This window comes from Gambusia affinis, linkage group LG20 (assembly GCF_019740435.1).
Source record: "Gambusia affinis linkage group LG20, SWU_Gaff_1.0, whole genome shotgun sequence".
Classification (NCBI taxonomy): Eukaryota; Metazoa; Chordata; class Actinopteri; order Cyprinodontiformes; family Poeciliidae; genus Gambusia; species Gambusia affinis.
Window position 1 is genome coordinate 14,203,947 of NC_057887.1, and position 22,340 is coordinate 14,226,286.

General features: G+C 38.5%; 4 protein-coding genes across 7 annotated transcripts in view; 1 reads left to right on the forward strand and 3 right to left on the reverse strand.

Moving 5' to 3' along the window:
- The window catches only part of LOC122823786 (C-terminal-binding protein 2), a 148,985-nt gene extending 139,483 nt beyond the window's left edge, over positions 1–9,502 (reverse strand). The window contains exons 1-2 of the mRNA XM_044103769.1: positions 9,396–9,502; positions 4,919–5,034 (exon numbers count right to left, since the gene is read on the reverse strand). The gene's annotated coding sequence lies outside the window, so the exon portion shown is untranslated. The remainder of the gene's footprint in view (positions 1–4,918; positions 5,035–9,395) is intronic.
- Positions 9,503–10,513: 1,011 nt separating this feature from the next.
- Positions 10,514–13,715, reverse strand: mmp21 (matrix metallopeptidase 21). Its single transcript, XM_044103143.1, has 6 exons — positions 13,523–13,715; positions 12,366–12,505; positions 12,143–12,284; positions 11,822–12,033; positions 11,520–11,708; positions 10,514–10,819 (listed from the first exon to the last, which is right to left on the reverse strand). The coding sequence occupies exons 1-6, from the start codon at positions 13,713–13,715 to the stop codon at positions 10,514–10,516; spliced, it is 1,182 nt and encodes a 393-aa protein (XP_043959078.1).
- A 1,444-nt stretch (positions 13,716–15,159) lies between these two features.
- Positions 15,160–18,775, reverse strand: uros (uroporphyrinogen III synthase). Of its 3 annotated transcripts, XM_044103778.1 has the most exons (11): positions 18,689–18,775; positions 18,532–18,605; positions 17,961–18,037; positions 17,783–17,866; positions 17,441–17,537; positions 17,250–17,324; positions 16,644–16,718; positions 16,468–16,551; positions 16,253–16,338; positions 16,074–16,172; positions 15,160–15,520 (listed from the first exon to the last, which is right to left on the reverse strand). In XM_044103778.1, the coding sequence occupies exons 2-11, from the start codon at positions 18,557–18,559 to the stop codon at positions 15,398–15,400; spliced, it is 828 nt and encodes a 275-aa protein (XP_043959713.1). In that variant the 5' UTR covers positions 18,560–18,605; positions 18,689–18,775; the 3' UTR covers positions 15,160–15,397. The 3 variants fall into 3 exon arrangements, with proteins under 3 accessions (XP_043959713.1, XP_043959715.1, XP_043959714.1); XM_044103780.1 differs by lacking the exon at positions 18,689–18,775 and having other exon boundaries at positions 17,961–18,024; positions 18,532–18,646; XM_044103779.1 differs by lacking the exons at positions 18,532–18,605; positions 18,689–18,775 and adding an exon at positions 18,206–18,521.
- Positions 18,776–18,818: 43 nt separating this feature from the next.
- On the forward strand, positions 18,819–22,143 carry LOC122823790 (BRCA2 and CDKN1A interacting protein). Of its 2 annotated transcripts, none has more exons than XM_044103775.1 (7): positions 18,819–19,260; positions 19,513–19,587; positions 19,672–19,752; positions 19,839–19,928; positions 20,292–20,479; positions 20,568–20,736; positions 21,746–22,143. In XM_044103775.1, exons 1-7 carry the CDS (start codon positions 19,129–19,131, stop codon positions 21,914–21,916), a joined length of 906 nt encoding a protein of 301 aa, XP_043959710.1. In that variant the 5' UTR covers positions 18,819–19,128; the 3' UTR covers positions 21,917–22,143. The 2 variants fall into 2 exon arrangements, with proteins under 2 accessions (XP_043959710.1, XP_043959711.1); XM_044103776.1 differs by lacking the exon at positions 21,746–22,143 and adding an exon at positions 21,427–21,507 and having other exon boundaries at positions 20,568–20,801.
- The last annotated feature ends 197 nt before the right edge of the window (positions 22,144–22,340 follow it).

A 22,340-nucleotide genomic window follows, 5' to 3' on the forward strand; every position in this document is an offset into this window, starting at 1 on the left:
TACATCAGAAACACCAATGAAGCTGACCTAAATGCAGACAAATAGCTCTCTGACCATGACTTGGGCAAATGTCCTTTATCAGGACATTACATTTAGTTGAAATAGTCTTTTATCCTGCAGATGAGGGCCATCAAATTCAATATTTACAACCATGAAGCTGTGACAATATACTGTTGGTAATGCATGTCAATACATGTCAAATAATGCTATTTAAAGCAATGATCTATCTATGATAATAGATCAATACCAGAGATGACTAGTAATTAGTAAGCTTTAAAGGCAACTGTGTTTATTCACTGCTATGAATATTTCAGTCCATTTATAGTTTGATTCAGAGTCAGATAAAAGATCCAGTAGGACCCCCAGAAAATATGTATAAGGGTGGCCAGACCAGTAGAAATTTTTTGGGTGAAGCAAACAATAAACATATATATTTTCGTTACACTTATTGATATTTATGTCTCGATTGTCTGAAAAGTATAACTCCATCTCTTCATGAACTAACCATAATCCTCTGGAGAAGTTTGCGGGGAGGTCAGCATTGTTCCACAGTTGGCCATTCAAGGCCCATCAAAGTGAAGAGATATATGAAGTCAGGATGAAAGAATGACGGAATAACAGCCCAAAACCCTGATATGGCAATATAGTCTCACTCTACTTTGCAAATGTTCTTAAAAATAATAATAATAATAATAATAATAATAATAATAATAATAATAATAATAATAATAATAATAATAATAATAATAATAATAATAATAATAATAATAATAATAATAATAATAATAATAATAATAATAATAATAACATTTCTGTTCATCTGTGTCTTGTAGGAAGCAGCTGAAGGTTTTGGATAAAAACTGACTGGTGTTTCTACATATCCATTGAAAAAGTTTTAAAATAATTTTCCACAATCAAAGGAAAGTGTTAAAAATTATCTAACAAAAACTAAAGGAGACTTTCAGAGCAGATTTGGAAGGACCGAGTTCCCTGTTATGAAATCTCCCCTCCTTTTTCTCAAAAGCTTTTGTTTCAGGAGGAGGGTGTGGTGATCGGCTTGTCCTTGACCTCTTTGTGAACCAAATGCTTCACGGGTTTCTTGCTGTGGAGATTAAAATCATCCTGCGAGAACTAAATGCTGCGGGAACAGCATTTTAAAAAATGCTGGGCAGAGCTCTCTTCATGCAACACTTATCTGAAGCTGCTTGACAGTTTTGCCAGCAGTCACTGCTGCTTCTATCTCACCATGCACATTATCTCTGTTTTTCTGTTCAGTTTCATGTCCAGGCAACAAACATGGGCAGAGCTAAAGCAGTTTCCACCCCCTTTTTTTTCCTCACTGACAGATTCAAAAGATATGCATGCATCGTATATCTTTAGGGCATAATCGGAGGGATCTCTAGCATCCCACTGTACATGCAGGGAGCATGAGGTGTGCTGCACTCTTGTCTTAATACAGACAGCAGGTGCAGATGGTTATAGGCAGGTGCTCTGTGAAAAAAAAGAAAGAAGAAAAAAGGAGGTATGGAAAAAAAAAAAGAACAAGCACCTGGTCCCTCTGTTGTAGCAGTCTAGGGCTGCTCTCAGCATGATTAGCTTTGTTTCTTCAGCGGAGCGCGGCGAGGAACAAAACCTACAACTTCATTAGTGTTGGCGCACAGCTCCACTTCCTGTGCTTTTGTTCTGCACTTGACTGCAGTAAGTTAGAACAGTTGGAGAGGGGTGTAAATGAAGGTATTCTCTCTTTTTTTTTTTTTTTGAGTAACGCCAGAAGAAACGAGCTGTAATCTGATGCACACTTCAGAAAGCCTCCGGCTGATTTCACAAGTTTGTGTGCAGAATGTGAACGAAAGAACCCACAGTGCAAACCTGTGGTACAGTGAAGCTCACATCTAATAGTTTCGCTGATTCTCTGAACCCCACTCCTAGATATAGCATGTAGGTGATTTTGAGCCAAAATGTTTTGATGTGTTAGAGGAGGCAAAATTAGGCTAATGTAGACATTTACATTGGAGTATCTCCAAAGTTTCAGCTGTGGTACTTTAAAACCCCTTCATCCCTAGAGGCCCCAACTTTGGGGCCAATTGCAATTATTTCAAGAAACCCTCTGGAACAAAGAAAACAGCAACCAATCATTTTTCCATCTTTAAATAAAAATATTATGTGCAGCTGGTTACATAAAATTACTGCAGAATTGTAGCAGTCACAAGGAGATAGAGGGCTAGTTTCAGTCCTGCAGCCTTCATTTCCCTCACACCAATGCTTTCATATAGAGAGAAAATCTATTTGTAAAAATAATAAAGTAACGTGCTGTGCAACAGTAATCAAATCATTCACACCTCCTGAACCTTTTCACATTTTGTCAGAAACTGGAATGTCTTTCATCTGGATTTTCAGTGATAGATAAAGTTTGAGATTAGCATTTTTAATTTACAAGGATCTGCAAAGTAGCAAAGTGTGACGTCCATTTGCATCCACGCCACCCCAAGTCAATACTTTTAATATCCAGCTTTGTCCCAAACAAAATGGCTCAAGCTCGATCAGATGGGACGGATGGCATCAGTGAAGATCAGCTTTCATGTCTCCCACAGATTCTGAAATAGAATGGGGCCAGACTTTGACAGGGCCAATAGTGATGTCGCTCTGACTGTATATGTAGGATCATTAAAATCTCAATGCTATTACAGCCTTTTACTGGTTCCTTTGATGTACTGTCCTCACAGAATCCCTATGGCATGATGATGCTGCCACCACACTTTCCTTTAAAGATGGAGTGCTCACAGAGTTCCTCCAAACATTTTTCCATGTTGATCATAACATGCGGTTTAGATCTTACCTGACGCTGCTGTATTAAAGTTGCTGTATTTGTAACGTGGCAAAATGTGGAAAAGTTTAAATCTATTAACCTCAAAAGAATCATTTGGTCTTGTTTTGATGCATAATATATATATTTCATGTGGGAAACATTCCTTCAGCAACCCAAAAACTTACATAGGAATTGCTTTACATGATTGTGACTGCTGTGAGTTTATTATCTCCCCAAACTGTCACATATCTTCAAGGACTAGCAGAGAAAATGAGTAATAATTGTGTGTTTGTGTTGTCAGAGATTGTATGCTCACAATTTGCTTTATTCATGGGCTCACTTCATCTGCCAGCCAACCATTTAATAATTGAAGGAATTATCAGGCCAGTGTATCCAAAGCCCCTCAGAAATGTGTCATGCCCCTGAGCAAAGCCTGCAGAAAGGAAGAAAAAAAAAGAACTAGAGAGACAGAGAGAGAAAAGAGAAAGAGGGCCCTCCTAATTCGGTGTGTGCACATCATCACACACACATAAAAAGAGCTCTGTAGTGTTCCACCTACATATGAAGTTACAACACAGAGGTTGATGATGCCACAAATGGCAAGCTTTGACTGGCACAATATCAATATCTCATAACAGCGGGAGACCACGCATGTCAGATAAATTTACGATTCCCTCCAAATGCAGCTCTGCTATTTTTCCTCCTCGTCAGAATGGGTGTTTTTTGATGTAGCTAGATTTCGGCGCGCAGTTTGGCTGCTGTCCCCCTCCTTACAAAGAATGTGACTGACGCAACATTAATCTCCAAACAAAGACACTGGCAACAACTACTCTGCGCAATTTCAGGGTGATGAGGTGGCAACGTCAGTCCCCATTTCTCACTGCTCCTTCACAGGCTGCTCCACTTTCTCCAAATTCTCATTTAGATCAAACAAAGCACTCCAGAAAGAGGAGGCGAAACAGTGGCGTTTAAATCCGTGGCACACACTGGAGACCACTTCTTCTTCTCATTTTCTAAACAGAGTCATGCTGAAAAGTTTTGAAGCTGCCATAATAAGGTGTGACCTACATGGGAGGCAGCCAAAGCCCAAACTCAGGCTCCGAGCAACATTCTTGCCTATTGAGTATTCCAAAATGCACATTAAGAGCAAGAGAGCTTCTCCTCTGCAGACATAATTCTCTTCTGGTTGACACACCGCACTTCCTTGGAGCATGGCTTAGAATACATACCGCTTCCTTCAAGGCGAAAAGCATGCAATATTTATTTTACTGATGCACTGTTTGGTACTTAAAAAAATTGTTACTAAAAAAAAAAAAAAAAAAAAAAGCAGCCAGAGGTTGTAACATAATATAATCTTTCTGACACTGACATATGAGAAACATTCCTCAGCTGACGCTCATGAATAATGGCAGCTGTTTGGAGGAGAACTACTCTGAGGTCTGTTTTCAAATAGGTTTCAGCTGCGGAACTGCAAAACAACCATCCTGCTGTTTGTGTATTTAGTGAGAAAGTGCCTGGAAATGCATCCGTCATGAACGCGGGAGGCTTATGTTTAAGAAAGGAAGCGCACAATACAGGAAGGAAGGAAGGAAGGAAGGAAGATTTTAGCAAATTATTTGAAAGCACCACTTTTTGACAAAACAGAAATGAAAACATCTTGTTGCAGTAGGATTTCATCATGCATCAAAGAATAGAAAGGAGTCAGGACATTTGTGACTTTAATTTTGTGAGACAATTACCTCTGAATAGGATGTTTGCGGTTTAGCTTGGGACTCACTGACTGTCCTGTGTGACCATTTGAAAGGGGGTTCTTATTCTGAGTGGACATGGGCCTCATTAGGGGGCGAATGGTCCCAGCAAGAAGGATCCCAAAGTGTTTCAGCAAGACTGAATAATGGGGGTGCGCCAGCTTCTAATGCACACTGCAAATTGTCATTCAAAAACCAAAGCATCATTCTTTGATGTTGCAAGTGTGATTATTTTAAAATGCTACAAAAACATGGAAATGATACCTGTTTGGTTTAAACAGGCAGTACAAATGCTGTTCAGTTTTTCATCAGTAATTTACGTCTACATAATATTTTCATGTTCGAAATGGGTATTTGCTTTCACCTGTGCTTTTTGGAGATAAATTCATGTCTTCTGGCCGTGACCTTTAGCGTGGAGTGGAGCAGTTCACAGTTGAGTCGAGCGTGGAACGGCTGGAGTCAGAGGGAAGTCCTCCAAATCTGCCAAAAAAAGGTGGAGATAGTCAGACTCTATCTCAGAAGAGGAACTCAGACACCTTGCTCGGCAAAAGTACTCTTTTTTTTTTTTTTTTTTACGTTTGTGCATTTAAGAGCAACACCAACATACATGTTTACATCAATGTAAAAACCATAAAATATTGCATAGTTCTTTGAAAACATTCCAAAGAAGTTGTCGGCAGTGGCACTTACTGATGTCTGGTCACCTGACAAAAGAGCAGCTTTTAAATACATAGATTATTGTAAATTAGATTTTATTTAGCAAAATATCCAATTTTGGGGGGTCACTTCCAATGTGCATTCATGTTCTTTAGTCTCAAGAATATCAAAGATTAAAGAAAAAGATTAAATATTAGACATAAGAAAATGAAGCCACATTTGGCAAAACTGGATTCCTTCCATCTCAACCTGGGGCAGCAAACCACTGCCCCCTGGGTTTAACCCCATCTGTTCCTCTTGTCCAACAGTAGAAAGACAGAGAGAACGATGAAAAAAGAAAAAAAGAAAGAAAAAGAAGACCACAGAGAGCTGTCGATGATGTTGGATGGAAACAGAAGACGAATGATGGGGAATGTTCTCAGCTTCGAGTAACTTTGTTTAAGATGAGAATGTTTTGTTACTGGTCATGGAGAACATAAAAAGTAAGGAAGCGATTTATTAAAAAGTGCTACATGTTGGTTTAAACGCCTTTTCAGATTCTTGTTTACAGAGACCTCAGGCCCTGTTGGACAAATATTAAAATATAATACGCATAGATGGATGCATGGACGGACAAAGCAATAAGGAGTAACTTCTGATAATACTGTCTTTCCAAAGTCTACTTTTTCTATTTTTGTCCATTATTTTTCCATAATCTTCCACACAGTGTAGGAACCTAGTAGTTGTCCTATATTTTCTCTTTACATTATGTGCAAAAACAGTCATCTGAAGTCCTGTCCACTGACATCACAGCGATATTTGTTGGAAAAGGCTGACTTCCTGAGTACTGGCAGACAAATTAAAGGAATAATTCATGCAAAATACAAAAACTACCAAAATATCCCTTTTATCTGGAATCAAGCTGAGCAGACAGTTCTGACTGGATTTGATTTAGATTTCTGCTTCTGCAGCAGTTCAGTGAATTTACTTTGCCACCCAGCTGTGACATATCTTCAAAAGATCCTACAACTCTGTCAGTGCAACTAAAGTCTAGCAGTAAAATAGTCCTTCTGAAGTTGTTATATGGGAAACTTCAAGACAGCTTATAAGCATTTGATGCTCTGATCCAATCAGTCTAAATCGCTCTACTTTTTGTTTTTTTTTTGTTTTTGAGAAACGTTGCCATGGTACAATTGTCCCCTGTCATTTTTCTCCCAGTGCTGGAAAACTAAAGCGGCAAGCTGGGGCAGCCTCTTCTGTGTAGCCATGCGTGGGACAGCCTTCATCCTTACCATTCCCTCACCCCCTTTGACCTGCAGTTGCCACTCAGACCGACGGTGTCAGAAAAGCCCTTGTTTTGTTTCTAAAACTCCCCCCAGAGCCAAAGGTCGAGGTTCAGCTTGCAGCGGGTGGGAGAGATTCCTCTGTTCCACATGGAGGCAAATTAGCTGGCTTTTACAGCGCGGACAAACATTTCCTCCTACACATCCACACTATTTGTTTATCAGGTATTGTAGTCAATAAGAGCTACATTATGCATGAGGCTACACAATGCTTAATTACACTTGCATGATTTGGATTCCTCATTCAAATTGGGCTGTTTGATATGTGGACAATTCCTAAGAGAAAACATGTAATTACTGCACTATTTCCATTTGGAATGGAGGCCCCTGCTCGCTTGTGCAAGTAATGATTGGATTTAATGTCAAACAAACTCACTCTGTCATTCAGTTAGAAACCTGCTTTTAAAGCAGACTTCAGGAGTTTCTTCTTCTTCTTCTTCTTGGCATAATGACTGCATAAAAGCCTGGGTTGTGAATTTCATATCCTACTTTTCTGCCACGTAACGCATTCTTAACGAGGACCACTTTGTTGGAAACCTTTTGATGATGAAGCTTTTGAGAGAATGATTTGAATTTGAAAGTGAGAGGCAAGTTGTGAAGCCCTTGCTAAATGTTTTTCCTGCTTCAATCCAAACGTTTGGATTTATGAGCACCAGGACAACCAAAATGTTTGAATGGATGAAACAGGATAGATGGATGGAAAAATACATGCATGAGAGGATGGATAGCAGACGTGTATCCATTCATCTCCATCAGCCCATTAGGGATAAAGTATTAAGTTGTGTAATTTACCAAGTCAGATGTGACGAAGCTCTGTTTTAGTTGTTTTGAACCACTATAAGCAAGCCAGAGTCAGGGTAATCCCACCTTTAACAGTAATCCTCAAAATAACTTTCAGCTCAAAATCGGCTTTCCAGGAAAGTTGGAATTCCACTCTTATTAATGTGTGGAATAAATGCTTATCCACGCTCTACCTTGGGAGTTTTTGGCACTAACGACAAAATCCTTTTCAGAGACTGAAACTTAAGCAAATGGCGTGTGGCGATTTGGGTAAATGTATGAATGTACCCACGCCACTTCTTGCTGACATTAGCTTTTCAATGCTACATCTCTGACCGATGGAGAATAAGATGTGTCCATATTTCCAGTACATAGTGTGATGCCTACTTTTTCCTTGTCCCACTCTTGAAATGAAAAATAAACAAACTGAACAGCAGGAACCCTAAGTAGTAAATAACCAATGAATTGATGCTGCCCTCTACTGGTGTTGCTGCAGCAAACCTTTGTGAATCTTTGGAAGAATGCAGATATAAATATGTAAATAATAATGTTTTCCACATTTGGTTGTATAACATACTGTGGACATCGGTTTTCAACTGTGGCCACAGACTTTTAATTGGATTATGTCTGGACCAGTCTACAAATACCCTTTGATCTACTCCAGGGGTCTCAAACTCCAGAACTCGAGGGCTGCAGTCCTGCAGTTTTTAGATGTGCCACAGGTACAAAACACTGGAATGAAATGGCTTAATTACCTCCTCTTTGTGCAGATCAGTTCTCCAGAGCCTTGATGACCTATTTGTTCTAGGTAGCAAAGGCACACCTAAAAGTTGTCTTTTAGGTGTGCCTTTGCCCTTGAGGACTGGAGTTTGAGACCCCTGATCTCCTCTGTTCCATTTGTAGCTCTGGCAAAATTTTTGCCTATGCCAATATTACAAAGTACTTAAACATTGTGATAACCTATCTCACAATGTTTGAGAATATGAGCAAGATGAACAAGATGCAATTTTAAACTAAATTAAAAAGAAAACCTTTAGTTAGGAAAGAAAAGCAGACAGTTTTACTTCCCAGTCTAAATCTGAACATTCATTTTCATGCTGCTAATGCTCCCTCTTTAAACTGAGCAGAAAAATTATCTCTTGACATCTCCCTCTCCTGTAACTGCACTTACCATGACATTTTATTCCTTTAGCTTGTAATTGATTTCTCCTTCAGTTCATTAAATTGCCCGCAGAGCACCTGCAGCACAAAGCTAGTTAGCAGAAGCCCAGCAGGAGCTTAATCCCTTAAAAAGAGGTGAATTAATGAGTGTTCGAGTAATGCATTGATTAAAGAATCAGTGCCTTTGTTTCTTTGCATGAATACTGTAATATTCAACAGTGTTAAGCACCAAGAAGAGCACATTTTTCAATATTTTTCATCAATACAGATCTCAATGTAATATCCTTTGGCTGATTGTGAATGCTTAATCTTCTCCGTCAAGGAGGTTATTAAAGGAAGACATCCCAGGAGTGTTACTGTCCATCATATTCAAAAAGCTTATTGCAGATGTTTTATTACAGCCAGGCCATGTTCAATAGCTGCTCAAGAAAAAAAAAAAAAAAAAAAAGATTTTTTAGGTAGCTTTGCTTTGATACACGATAGATTCAAACAGTAAAAATTTACTTTCATCATTAGGAGAAAGTTTTGTTTCCACTGTTTGCAAGTTGATGTAATAAATGCTAAAACACAGGAATCTGATTATATATATTAGCAAAACTGCAGAACTTGAGGTACTGAGGTGATGGAAAGCACATCGACTTATCTGCATTAATTAAGTGTAAGATGAGTTAAACATTTTATAGTTGCATCCAATTTAATTTCCTCAGGAAAATGTGGCTGCCATTTTCATTTTTTTGGTCTAAACATCACCTATTGGGTACGGTATTTATTCCATCATGACCATACTGGGCTGCTGTTCAGGACAAAGTCTTCTGTAAACACTATCATGTTTAGGTTAGTAAAGGATCCAAACACAGAGATTGATAATAGCAAAAACAGCATTATTTTAATGATAAATAACAAGCTACTCTGTAGACTTACAGTCAGAGTCAAGGATCCTAGAAGGACATCAAGATATGACAGAAGGATCCAGTGATAAACAATAAACATTCAGGAGCTTAAATACTGAGGAGTGGGATTGTTGACAAGAGGCAGGTGGGTGATTACTAACAGGGTTCAGCTGGGAGAGAAGGCAAACATGTAGACTGAGGGAAGAAGAACAATTAACATTAGAGCTGAACAAAGACTCAAGGAAACAAGTCAGAGGGCCAACACTGATCCAAGAACACAAAATCCAAATCCACAAAGAACAGAAAGCAAAAATAAACTACATACAAAGGAATTAATTTGTATGCCAAGAGCCTTTGAACAACTATGAATAAAAGGGATATGGCAAGACTTAAACGGATATAAAGAAACCAAACGATCAAACTACTAACACCCCAGGTTCATGACAGAGAGCACACCACCTGGAAAGACAGGAGTCATCCTCATTATGTCACGTATTAACATGAATGTAGCTTCACCTAACCTGATAGTTACAATAGAAAAGGCATCTAAAGTCCCTTCAAATACCTCCTATTTCTCACAGTCACTAAAATAAATTAAAAAACTAAAAAAAACTTTGGAGAAAAAATTAGCCCCAAACAAAAACTGAGACTAATTACCAAACTGTTTACTTGCTGAAAGGGACTCACTAATTAACAACCAAATGTTTACTTCATGTCTTCTGTGTTCCTATGAAAAATACATTTTTCTTATGTAATGAAAAAAATGTTTGATCTTTAATTTCTTTTGGAAAAAGGCTCATAACTATTGATGGCAACAGCTTTGCTTCAAATCACTTAAAATAAAACACAAAAGAATAAGTAAATACTCTAACACGTTTATTCACGTCGACGCTCTACACGTTTGAACAAAACGCATCTTTTGTAAATCTATCTGCATCTCTAATGAATAAAAGAGAAACTAACAGCAGCTGTTCCATAAATTTCAGCACACTTGAGTGAAAACATGCCAACAGAGTTGTTTATGTCTTTTTGAAAAGATTACACAGCCGACATCACACACACACATAAAAAATAACATCCCTGAAGGTAAAGCAGCAGAATACATTTGTAAACATGAGTGGTGTGTTTTATCTCTGCTGCAGCCCCCCATCAGCGGCTTAGTTTGAGCGAGGTGGGATGAACATCGCAGATGTCGAACCACTGCTGATCCACCTCCTTGTGTGGCATCAAGCCATTTCGCGGCAGAAAGGGCCGGCGCCAGCGTTCGCGGCTGCCCACCACTCGCCAGAAGCGCGTACCCTTGAGCAGAAAGAGGGCATTGTGGGAGTAGGAGAAGTAGGCAGCGTCGATGCTGCCATCTGGATGGTCTCCGCTCTCCACTGGAGGGAAAACATCTCGGATGTGTTTGGGGAAGCCACTCGCCAAGCTGTTTGTTTCCACGCTGAATGCATACACCTGTTCAGACGGAGAGTTAAATCATTTCGCAAACAGAGATCTGATTAATTACAAATAACAGAGAAAGTGTAGGACTTTTTTCTGCTTGAATACGTTCCCAAAGGACTCTAAAAAAACAATTAGCCTGTGCTCTTTACAAGATATAATTTTCGTTCTACCAGCTGTTGTATTGTTAAAGATTTAAATGATTGGGTGATGTCATTTAATAATCTGTTCTCCCCTTGCTTTGACTTTTACTGCCAAGGTTAAATAATTAAACTGCACTTAGTTAACTGCCAATATACACATGCTTCATTCAGTTTCCTGCTGAGCAAAGAGGTTTAAGCAGATGTGACATATACAGCTTAGACATACTGTATGTTTTTTTTTCCCCCACCAGGGGGTATTTTGTGGGCTTTAGTGTCCCTTATTCGAAAGTACGCTGACAGGAAAGGGGGGAAAAGGGGCAAACGTCAGCTGGGTCCGGGAATAGAACCGCCGCGTCGAGGACTGAAGGCCTCCAAATGTGGGTCGCGCTATCCCCTACGCCACACAGCACGCCCTATATGTGTGTTTTGAACACATTTTTCAGTAGGCTTCAATTTTCATTTATTTTATGGTATAAACCAGCCATAAAGGAAGTAGAAAGAAAATAGAATAACAAGTGAGACGCGCATTTTAATTAGACTCCCTCAAATAAATCCAAACATATGTTTCTTACTTGAGTTCTTCTGAAGAAGTAGATGTGGGAGTCTCTCCTGTCATAAAAGGCTGAGTCAATAGGACTGGGAATCCCTGGGAAGCCCTCAGAAATTAGCCTCGGATACCGGCGACCCTCAGAGTCGTGTCTAAACACCCGGTCGTTCTCATTGTCGTATCTCCAGAACTGCAGACCTTCAACAGTGACAGGCTGTCACACAGACTTCCATCAAATGTTTCACTTTTAGAAAACAGTGGAAATTAAATACTTTCTCTACCTCTAAAGAAATAAATAGCCTCTCTTTTTCTGGACCACACGTGTACGTATGCATCTACTCCATCACTGGGAATCCCATGCCAGCCAATTTGCAGCGCGACTGGGTCCCCGTATCGTGTCCTGTTGTTTCTGTTCTCGTACAGCCAGTACCAGCCATCTCTCATGAAGTACGTGTTGAAGCGGATCCTTATGTCCCCGTAGGGCGTCTTCTCTTTCCTGATCCAGTCAAACACAGTGCTGAACCGGCCTTTACACCCACCTGGGGTCAAACGTGAACAGAAATCTCATATAATATATATCTCTATCCCAAGCTGAATCTATTGGGAATTTTAGCTGAGTGTGTCCAAGAAGTGTTAATATAAGAGCACCATATAGATGCTGAATAGCTTTCCTGTCCATCCAGTCCATCTCAAAGCTGGATTCATAGGGCAGATAGCTGGGCTGCATTATGGATCCAGGCCTGTAGATATGAGGCAGCCCCAAAACATGGCCGATCTCATGAACTGCTACCTAAGAGAAAGGATATGAAGGGGGCAGTCAGTCACCTTCTTGATTTTCCAGTAATTGGCTACACTCAGCACGCTTACTTACTTTAAGGAGGCTTATACCAGTGTGAGAACTGGGACCAGTGAAATACTCATCATCATCAAAATGGATATCTCCCAGGAACCACGCATGGGCAAATTCCTGACCAGTACCATCAAACTTTTGATTACATCCCAGATGTCTTCCTGTGAAGAAGGGAAAATGTGAAGAAAAAGATGAAGAAAAGCCAAAATGAATCCTATTTTTTTTAAATGAAATTATTACACATTTTTCAGACTTAGATTTGTTAGTTTTATCTACAGTTTACATAAGATTCCAGACTTTCCAGTAAGCTTTGACTCTGTCATTTCTACAAATTATAAAATAATTCAAAAACTAAACAATGATTTTCAAAAACTAAAAACTGATTTTCAATTAGGCATCAAATAAATATTTGATTAATTCTTGTTAACTTTGTCAGCTTTATTTTAAAATCTGCAGTAGTTAGTTTGATTGAATTATTCTACAATAAACAAAGATATTTTTAAAGCATAATTTTTAATCTGTAAAAACCACTATTACAACCCCCCCCCCCAAAAAAAAAATCCTGTTTTATCACTGACAAAATCAAAGCCATATTGTGATTCCTGTAAGTATTTATTAATGCAAAATAATACATTTATTTCCCAGAAATTCCTTTTTTCCATCCTCAGTTTACCTATTTTCATACTTGTTAACTGATAAAACATATTCTTGACTTGACAAATTTCTTTTGCTGTGAGCATCTCTCAAAGTCCTTTGGTCTTTTCACATCTACAGACTGAAACACTTGCCAAACAGTTCAAGCTTAATCAGTTTGGATAAAGACCAACTGTGAACATCACTGTTTTAAAATCTTGCCACTCGGTTAGATTTAGGTCTGGACTTTGAATGAGTCATCCTAATGCGTAAATATGCTTTGATGTGAACTGTTTTCTTGCAGCAGAGTATATTTTCACATCACCTTTTGAATATTGGCTAGAAACATCCATTTTGGTTTCATCTGACCTGAAAATATTTTAAGCCTTTTAGTCACAATTTTGATTAAACACATTTAAGTTTGTGGCTGCAAAATACTCTTCCTCAAAGGTTTACTACAGAGTGACAGACATTACTAAAACCGAGTAAATTATACAAAATACATTATGACAAAGTGAGTATATGAAATACTGACTAATGCCCACCTGTGCCAAAGCCCAGCTTGATATCAACATCCTCCAATGGTGACCAGGTATCTTCAACAAATTCCAGCGGAGACACCTCACTCCACATTCTGAAGGCCAACCTGAAGATGTATCTCTGCTCATCAACAGTCAGCTGGCTGCTGTAACCTTCTCCAATTAACCGCCACCTCAGAACATCCTTAGAAAATGCCATGTACCCAGATTCAGTCAAATCCCGTTTTTGCCTTTTTTTTGACATGAGATCAGCAAGGTGACGCTTTTCGTTCTGCAGATGTTGACCCTGGCTTGAGGTCCAGCTGCTGTTTCCGGTTGGATTACCCAAACTATTGTTTTTGTGTGTATCATTTGAAATAGTCAGGAGGCTTTCTGTATCGTTAAAATTTAATATCTCATCTTCAGAAGAGTTTGACGAGCTGCCAATTATGCCGTTTTCTGTGTTGTTACCGTCAATCTCATTGAAAGTTTCATTCCAACTGTTTTCTAACTCCACACCACCGATGCTCTCAATTACAACATGGGGATTTGGTTCTATCTCCTTGTCAGGAACCCCACACCTTGGTTTGTTCATCGCATCCTTGGTGGCATCATCAAACGCTCCAGTAACAGGCAGTCCAGACACCATTTGAAACTCCTTAAGGGCTGAAACAAATGCTTGACTCTCGGATTCACTTTTGTGGACCTCGCCATGACTAGTTTTAGGTATGTCCCTTGAAAGAGGCACTGAGGTTCCCTCTTGGATTGCAGTTTGAAAGTCATCCAAGAAGTCATCACTGAAGGAAATGTCACTTTGTTTCATCTGGATCTCCTCCTGCTGGAGTGGTTTGATAAATCCATACCTAGAAAGAAATAACTAAAAGGATAGCCACAAGACAATTATTGTAAAAATACTATGAAGCATATTGAGATCTTCCTGCTGACATGTTTTTCAGTTATTTTTTGTTGTCTGCAGCCATTTAAATATCAAACCAAGGAGTATTTTCACAATACTATGGCTGCGACTTTTGTTACTTGTAATTTTTATGTGGAATGAGTTTGTTAATATTAGCGTATCACCAATGTTAGCATAATACACGTACCATGAGCACATCAGCAAATTTGACTAAGGTTAGCTTACACTTTTTTTTTAATTTAACTTTTATCAAATTGTCAGTAAAATTGGAAAAATAAAATTTCAATAATTACCTCCGCTTCATATTCGTCTGTTATGACAGGAGCTCGGTGAGATTTAGGAATCTGCATGTCGGAATGATCCCGGTTGTGGAAAAGTTTCTCAGCATGATTTGGGTTTGTCAGAAAAACTAAAAGCATCAGCTGGATAACAGTCAGCATCGTGTTTCCAGTCGACTCTTTGACTTTTGTGGAGGAAGTAAGCAGTCCAAGCACAAAGCAGCACTGCTTTATAAGCAGGTCTTGAGTTTCTACACACCCACTTTGAGCCACTTTCCTTAGTTGTGTGTGAAAAGTAAACTTCTCTTCAGTGAATACAACTGAATGTGTTATTCATGCTCCAATTGTTTAGATAAACATTTGCTAACTTGTGGACTGGGTTACGATCTCACTTTCATGTGAACAACAAACGATGTAAAGAACCTTTGCCATCATCACCTGTTTTCAACAAAACACAGTTAGCCATTTGGATTTTTAATCACATTAATCAAGCTTTATTTTAAAAACTAATCTTACACTAACAGGCTTGAAATAAAATAAAGTTCCTTGACCTTCATGACACAAACATTTTTTCAGTGCAAATTTTAAGTCCAGCAATGGTGACATCAGCAGCAAACTATCAAACATGATTTGATATTTTTATCTAATATTGAACAAGACAGACAACAGATAGATTGGTCGGATTTAAGAGTAGGTGCCTCAGGATGATCACTGTAGAGCCGTGGCTATCGCTGCTGCCAAATGCTCCGCTGTTGGCTTTTCAGCTGTGCAGCTCACACAAAGGCCTTCTGCTGTCATAGCGTCTCGTGTAGTCACCCCGATGGCGGCAAACTACAAACAAATTGAGTCAGACACAAATATTGGGATTCAGGCATGTATCTGTATTCAGCGATCCTTAATCAATACTTTATAAAATCACATTTTGCAAGGCATTTGAGAAATGTTTCTACTTCTTTTGCAAATCTAGAGTTTTATTTAGAACCACAGGACTACATTTCTTATGATAAAAGAGATATTTAAAATGAACTAAAACAGATAATACATGTGGCCATTTATACTGGGGTATATAACAGTCAGGTGGACTCTTGACACTACTATAAAAGGGGCTGAATACAAATGCACACCCCACCTTTTATTTGAAAATACACTTTCACTTTAAAATTTTGCGCGACTTTGCGTTGGCATATCACATAAAATTCCAACAAACTACGCTGTGGTGGTAATGTGACAATATGTGAAAAAGCATAGAAGACTTCTGCAAGCAAGTAATTATGAATATAAGAAGTAAGTATGGGTATAGTATTTTCTGACTTGGAATTCTTTAGAAAAAAAGAACCAGTGAATGACTCATATCTATTTGTGAGCAATTATAAAGAAACTATACCTTTATTTCATTGAGTTGTTCACCCGACAGCCTTCGCACTGCTTCCAGGCAAAACCTCACCCCGGATGGACTAAAGAAAGCTATACTTGCTGGAGTTCCCTGTGAAAAGATAAGTAAGTTACTATTTATAATATATTAAACAAGCTTTTTTATGGGTTTTTTAAGAGGTTTGGTTTCACCTGCTCTGTGAAGTAGTTTTTCAGATTTTTCTCAAGATCTGGATGTTCAGCCGTTTGATAGACAGTCAGCGTCTCTAAGGGAACTCCTGGAAACAAAGAAATAAATCCCTGCAGTGACAAAGGTAGTGCATTTATTAGCTCATTAATTAGCTTAACCCCAGCGGGCATCTACGGACTTAAGTTTTAATTGTCCATAAATAGAAGAAAATGCTTACCATTTTCCCTTAAAGCCGTGGGCAAGACTTCTCTTTTAATTGAGCCACAGGGGAAAAAAAGCGGTGGGATATTGGTGTCCTCTCCTAAGACAGAAAGAAGAATCACGTCATAATGCTTAATAGAAATTTTCAATTTGCCTAATAAGTGTGAGAGAACAGTGCAGAGCACATCATACTTTCAATAATAAGACGTGATAGGACATCAGCTGTCCCTGTGTCCTCTCCTATGGGCTTCAGACCCAGACTTTGAGCTGCACAGAGCAAAGCGCAAACAGAACAAAGATTAACACAAACCTTATGCTGATCATCCTGAACTAGATCATCTTATTTATGTCAAGTTTTCATGTAACAGTTTTTCGACAATAGAATGATTGTGTTAAAATACTGTAGTAAAAATTGTATTTCTAGCGAACAAGGATAAAACATTCAATTTTACATATTGATGCAAAAATAAAAACGGTGTACATGTCAAAGAAAGTAAACTCAGCCTTTTTAAAAATAGACAATGGAGAAGTTAAGCAAACATTGGGAAGTTTTCCACCTGCTTGTTATCTGAAGACCAAATTGGGCTTCTGTATGTCACAGCAATCTGTCACTTGTGTCTAACAACTGGCTGATCGTACTGAAACCTCTTCACACATGTCTGCAAGCACCAGGTGCTTGCAGACATGCAAGCACCTGGTGAGTGTGTCACACTCAGATATAAATAGTTTATAAGGTACACTTTCCACTAGGAAAGTTTAGGAAACGCTGATTTAAGAAAATTGTGCTCAACAACTTACCTAATGCCGCAGTTGCTTTCCCGACCACATATATGGATTTTGAGTTCCATTTGTCTTTAATGGATTTGTTCCATTCTGGATGAAGAAGACATGTTTTGCCAATCATAATGTAAAATTTAACTTTCAGAGAAGCACACTACAAATATCTCCTAATGCTTAAAGCATGTGCTTATTTTATAGGATAAATTTACCTTCTTTCCTTCCTCCCATGTCTAAGCACATCTTCACAGCCTCCACTGCTCTGGGACTGGTAAAGATCAGGCCACCATGTTTCTCTGGCTGGAAAAGCTAACAAAAGCAATACATTCTATTTTAAAAACCTGTTAAAAACCCATGTTTCTTTTACAAATTTATTATAAAGTTTATTTCTAACATAGTACTCATATTAAAGGTTGTATTTACAGTGGTTGCAAACATCAATGTACTTCTGTGTATTTATTATTCCTTTGTAATAATAAATACAAAGGAATAATACTTATTCCTTTGTATAAATATTATGATGGAGATATTTATTCCTTTGTGATGAAACGTACCTTATCAGAGAATGTGTTTAATGAGACAAACTTAAAAGACAACACAGGGATGAGTGTTGCTTTGTGTCCATGCGATTCCAATTCCTGTAGATGCAGAAAATAACATAAAAAACCCCCAAAACATTTCATTAATCACATTACTACTGTTTCTTCTGAATTTGGATAAGTGTGCTTCTACCTTCATGTAGGGATCAGGTCCAGATTCCTCATCTCTCGGCTCTTTAAGTAATAATACATGCATCCTGGCAAAAAACACTAAATAACTAAGAATACGTAAAAGTAAGATTTTAAGTTCTTTTATTTTAAGGACAACGAGACACAGAAACCCAAAGTTGAAAAACGACTACTGACAGTGGGTGTGGAGGCTCTTATAATTCAGTAACTCCCTAAAACTGTCACATACTGATAACGCTATTGACTCACCCTTAATGTGCTGGTTAACAATAGCAAGTACTGGCAATATTCACTAACAGCAAACAGAAATTACAATTATTGTACTTTAAAGTTAAACACACAGTGATATTTTTGGAATACATTGAGTGTTTTTGCAGCCTGTTTGTTATTGTTTACAATTGGTGACAAATTAGCTACAGCTAAGAGAACATACTGCAAGATAGTAGTTATTCCAGATACTACATAGCAATTAAGTTTTTAGCATCTAAAGCACTAAGATAATCATACCGAATAGTTAAAAATAGACAAACCAGAAACGGTTTTGTCTTTTCGACTAAAATCAAGATATAACGTACCTTCAGCTATCCATACAGACGTTTTCATGTATGGTCAGGAATGGGTGTTCAAGATGGCGTATTGCAATTTTTTTCTGTAAATGATGCATCCAAAAGCACTTCAACAAGTGTTAATTTTAAAATGCCAATGAAAAAATTGTTACCGTGCGTCATATACGTTTGTACTTTTCCCGGTATAGATGATTTTGTTAGCGTATAAACGGCGACTTCCCCGGTTAGGGAAAATAGTTGATTCCATTTCCTGTTTGCAGTCTAGCCGACATTGCGGCTCCCCTGTTCAGCGAGGAGCGACGACCCTATACGTTTAGAGCCAAAATGGCGGCTTCAGGGCTTTAGCTTCTGCTTCGCTCTTGCTGAACAGCGGACTCCGAAGAGCATAGAAGCTGAGTACAAGAGCTACGAGTTTGTTTCGCTCGTCGACCTTGTTGCCATATTGCGAGTGGCACTTTTAAGAAAGATACATAAAAAACTAAGGATGCGTGAGTTGACGTATACTTTCGTAGGGATCATAGCGGCTTCTACTTTTCTATTTCTATATCCTGAACTATGACCCTTTCCCCGCCCACCAAAAAATAAACGTGTTTCACGTTTGCAAGCATGGCTTCTTCGGCTAAGAGGAGAGCAGTTGGCTTGGGTAAAAATCCCGAAGAAAGTGAGAACAGTTCGGATGAGAATCCCGAGGATGATGATGAATCTGCGGATGATGTCAGCGATGAAGAAATTAATGAGGTGAAACAACAAATAATTCATTATGTACTTAAATGGCCTCCTTAGCCTGTTAGCTGGAATCTTCCGTTTATTTACGAGGTCTCCACAAGAACCTTATTTAACTTTTTACTTTTTGTTGCTTTGATATCCGATAGTTTAGCGAAATTTGCTTCACATTCTTACGTTTGTGTGTTTACTTCTTAGATTAAACACGTAAGCTTTTGGCTATTACTGTCTGTCTGTAATTTTAATCTTTTCCACTTTTTGTTTCAGGAGGTTATGGTGGATTTTGAGGCTCACGCTATTTCAACCAATGATTTCAACGGCATTAAGAAGCTGTTAAAGCAGGTAAGAGACCGTATACTTATGTGAAAAATCTGGTCTGCCCGAGAGACCTGTTATTGATGTTACTTCTGTTATCATTGGCCACAGCTCTTCCTGAAGGCTCATGTCGACGTATCAGAGATGACTGAAATTATTATCCAGCAGAATCACGTTGGAAGTGTCATCAAGGTGGGTCTATCATTGCATTACATGCTTTTTAATCTGACTTGCTTTGTCTTGCTTTCTGTTAACTGTGTCCCTTCGTTTGGCTCCAGCAAGCTGACGTGCCAGAGGACAGTGATGATGATGATGATCCAGATGAAGTGTTTGGGTTCATTACTATGCTCAACCTGACAGAGAGAAAGGTAACATTGCAGACATATACAACCCTGAATGATTGTCCCGTGCTAAAATCAATCATTCATCTGTACATGCACATGTTGTTTATCCAATCAATGTTATTTTCTGTCAAACAATCACCCAACAAATCAAACCAACCATTCAGTTGAATCATCCAGCCGATTCTCTGCTCTCTTTTCTTTCATATTTATCACCATGTTTAAAGTGTGATCGGTGTAGAAATATTGTCCATAAATTCATGCTTAATGTCTGTATTTATGCTTTAGATGGGTTTTAAATTTGTGTGGGAAAGATACACTGTGGAATTAAAAATGCTTTGAAATCTTTAAATGTAATGGGTAATTATTATTTTTATTTATTTTTTGCAGGGTGTGCAGTGTGTGGAGGATGTCAAGGAGCTGATAATGGACCAGTGTGAGAAGAACACTCCTCACAGCGTAACAGAACAGCTCGAGAAGATCTTCAGCGACATAAGCAAACCTGTGGGTCTGCTGCTGAGCGAGCGCTTCATCAACGTACCTCCACAAATTGCCCTTCCTCTTCATAAACAGCTACAGTGGGTCCTCAGTTTTACTTCTCATCACTTCCTGGCTCAAATATTTTACATCGGCTAATGTTGAAAGAAAATTGATTTTGACTTTCAGGGAAGAAATGGCAGAAGCCCAGAGCACAAACAAACCTAGTGGGAGGTGTCACTACTGCCTGATGATCAGCAAGACCTGCAAAGAGGCAACCAAGAGCATTCCTGCCAGAGGAGAAGCTCCAAAAGAGGAGCACATGTTTGTCAATGCAGAGGAGGAATTCTTTCATGAGGTACAGTCAAAAATCATACAAGCTGTGGAAGATTTAAACCAGATTGGATCTACAGGTCCCAATAAGTCGGAAATAATTAGTTCATTTTAGTAGTTTTATTCAAAATGTGAAAGTAGTATAGATTGCACAGTGACATGATATATTTGAACTGTTTATTCCTGTTCGATTATAACTCGCAGCTGATGAAAACCAAAAATTCAGTTAAGTCATTAAATGTAAGTAGGAGCAAAAAGACAAATGTTACTGCCTACATTAGTGTGGGGAAGAAGGTTGACTTGTTAGGACTTGTTAAGCCATAAAAGGTTATTGTTAAATAAGGTTGTTCAAAGAGTTCTGCATCTAAGGTTAGTGGAAAGTTGAGTGGAAGGACAAACTGTGATGGAAGGTGCATGAGTGACATGGATAGGTGCAGCTTTGACATGATTGTGCAGCAAAAGCTCGTGTGTTGGAGGGAGATTCTGAAGGTGTAGACAGGAGTCGATGCTTCAAGAGCCACCATGTCCTCCAGGATGTGGATGCCATATTTCCTCTTTCTTGTCATATCCAGGCAAAGGAGGAACAAGAATGAACTATTGCTCAATGAGCCAAAGTCCTTGGATCATTTTGAGTTAAGGTTCCAGAGGTTGGAACCTTTGGAACCAACCTCCAAAGGTTGGTTCCTCTGGTTGAATCCAAGTGTCTTGGATCCAAGTGTCTTGTGACAATTTGGGAAATCAACTGTTTGTGGTTCTCTGTGTTTACCTAGTTCAAAATCAGCACATTCAAGATCAAGTACTGAACTATTATACAATACAGTACATGGATGTACTTCTCAGACTGTGTATTAAAATGCTTTATGTTGGGCTTACATAAGATTTTCTTTTGTGAGAAACAGATCTTGGGTATTCATGAGGTGTAAATTATAAAAGAATTAAACTCGCCAAAATATTTTACTGAATTACCAAATGATCAAATAAAATCCAAACTCAGTGACTCTGCTTTCAGCTGATTCTTAGCTTTTGTTTTACAGCAAGCCATCATAAAGTTCCACTACTCAGTCCAAGAGGATGCAGATTCCTGTCTAAGTGGCAGATGGTCGTTTGACGACGTTCCCATGAAGCCTTTCAGGACGGTGATGGTGATACCTATGGACAGAATGCCTGCTATAATGGAGAAACTAAAGGAATACCTGACTGTGTGAGCCAAGACTCAGACAATCTGGAAATTATGCAAAAAGGCTGTTTAAAACCTCGGCTGCTATTGGTGGCTTTCTTATTCTAAAAAGAGCTTTTGTGGCTAAAAAAGTACAAGGCATCAGAAACGAAAAGACTAGCTGTTTAATTTGTCTGAATAAATTTACTGTACAATAACTTTTAAGACTACACATAACTTGTAATTAAGTCAAATGAAGTAAATGTATCCTTTTCATATTGAAATCCTGTTTTGTCTACTTCAATAGTTTTCAAAGAAGCTTCTTGATTACATCTTGCAAAAAAGAAAAAAAAACTCTGAAATATTAAGAGCTCATTGTTGTCTTTCCATTTCAATTCCTAAGGCCATTTGCTGATCTAGACAAAAATATAACAGCTTATTAATCTGAAATAACTTTTGGGATATCTAGTTAT

Coding starts and splice junctions, on each gene's coding strand:
- mmp21 (XM_044103143.1), bottom strand. CDS start 13,715: ATGGCATTTTCTAAGGATGTTCTGAGGTGGCGGTTAATTGGAGAAGGT. Junction 12,506..13,522: donor CAAGCTGGGCTTTGGCACAG/GTGGGCATTAGT, acceptor CCTTCTTCACAG/GAAGACATCTGGGATGTAAT. Junction 12,034..12,142: donor AGCTATTCAGCATCTATATG/GTGCTCTTATAT, acceptor GTTTGACCCCAG/GTGGGTGTAAAGGCCGGTTC.
- uros (XM_044103778.1), bottom strand. CDS start 18,559: ATGAAAACGTCTGTATGGATAGCTGAAG. Junction 18,038..18,531: donor GTCTGTATGGATAGCTGAAG/GTACGTTATATC, acceptor TTAGTTATTTAG/TGTTTTTTGCCAGGATGCAT. Junction 15,521..16,073: donor AACAACTCAATGAAATAAAG/GTATAGTTTCTT, acceptor ATTTGTTTGTAG/TTTGCCGCCATCGGGGTGAC.
- LOC122823790 (XM_044103775.1), top strand. CDS start 19,129: ATGGCTTCTTCGGCTAAGAGGAGAGCAGTTGGCTTGGGTAAAAATCCC. Junction 19,261..19,512: donor GCGATGAAGAAATTAATGAG/GTGAAACAACAA, acceptor TTTTTGTTTCAG/GAGGTTATGGTGGATTTTGA. Junction 19,753..19,838: donor ACGTTGGAAGTGTCATCAAG/GTGGGTCTATCA, acceptor GTTTGGCTCCAG/CAAGCTGACGTGCCAGAGGA.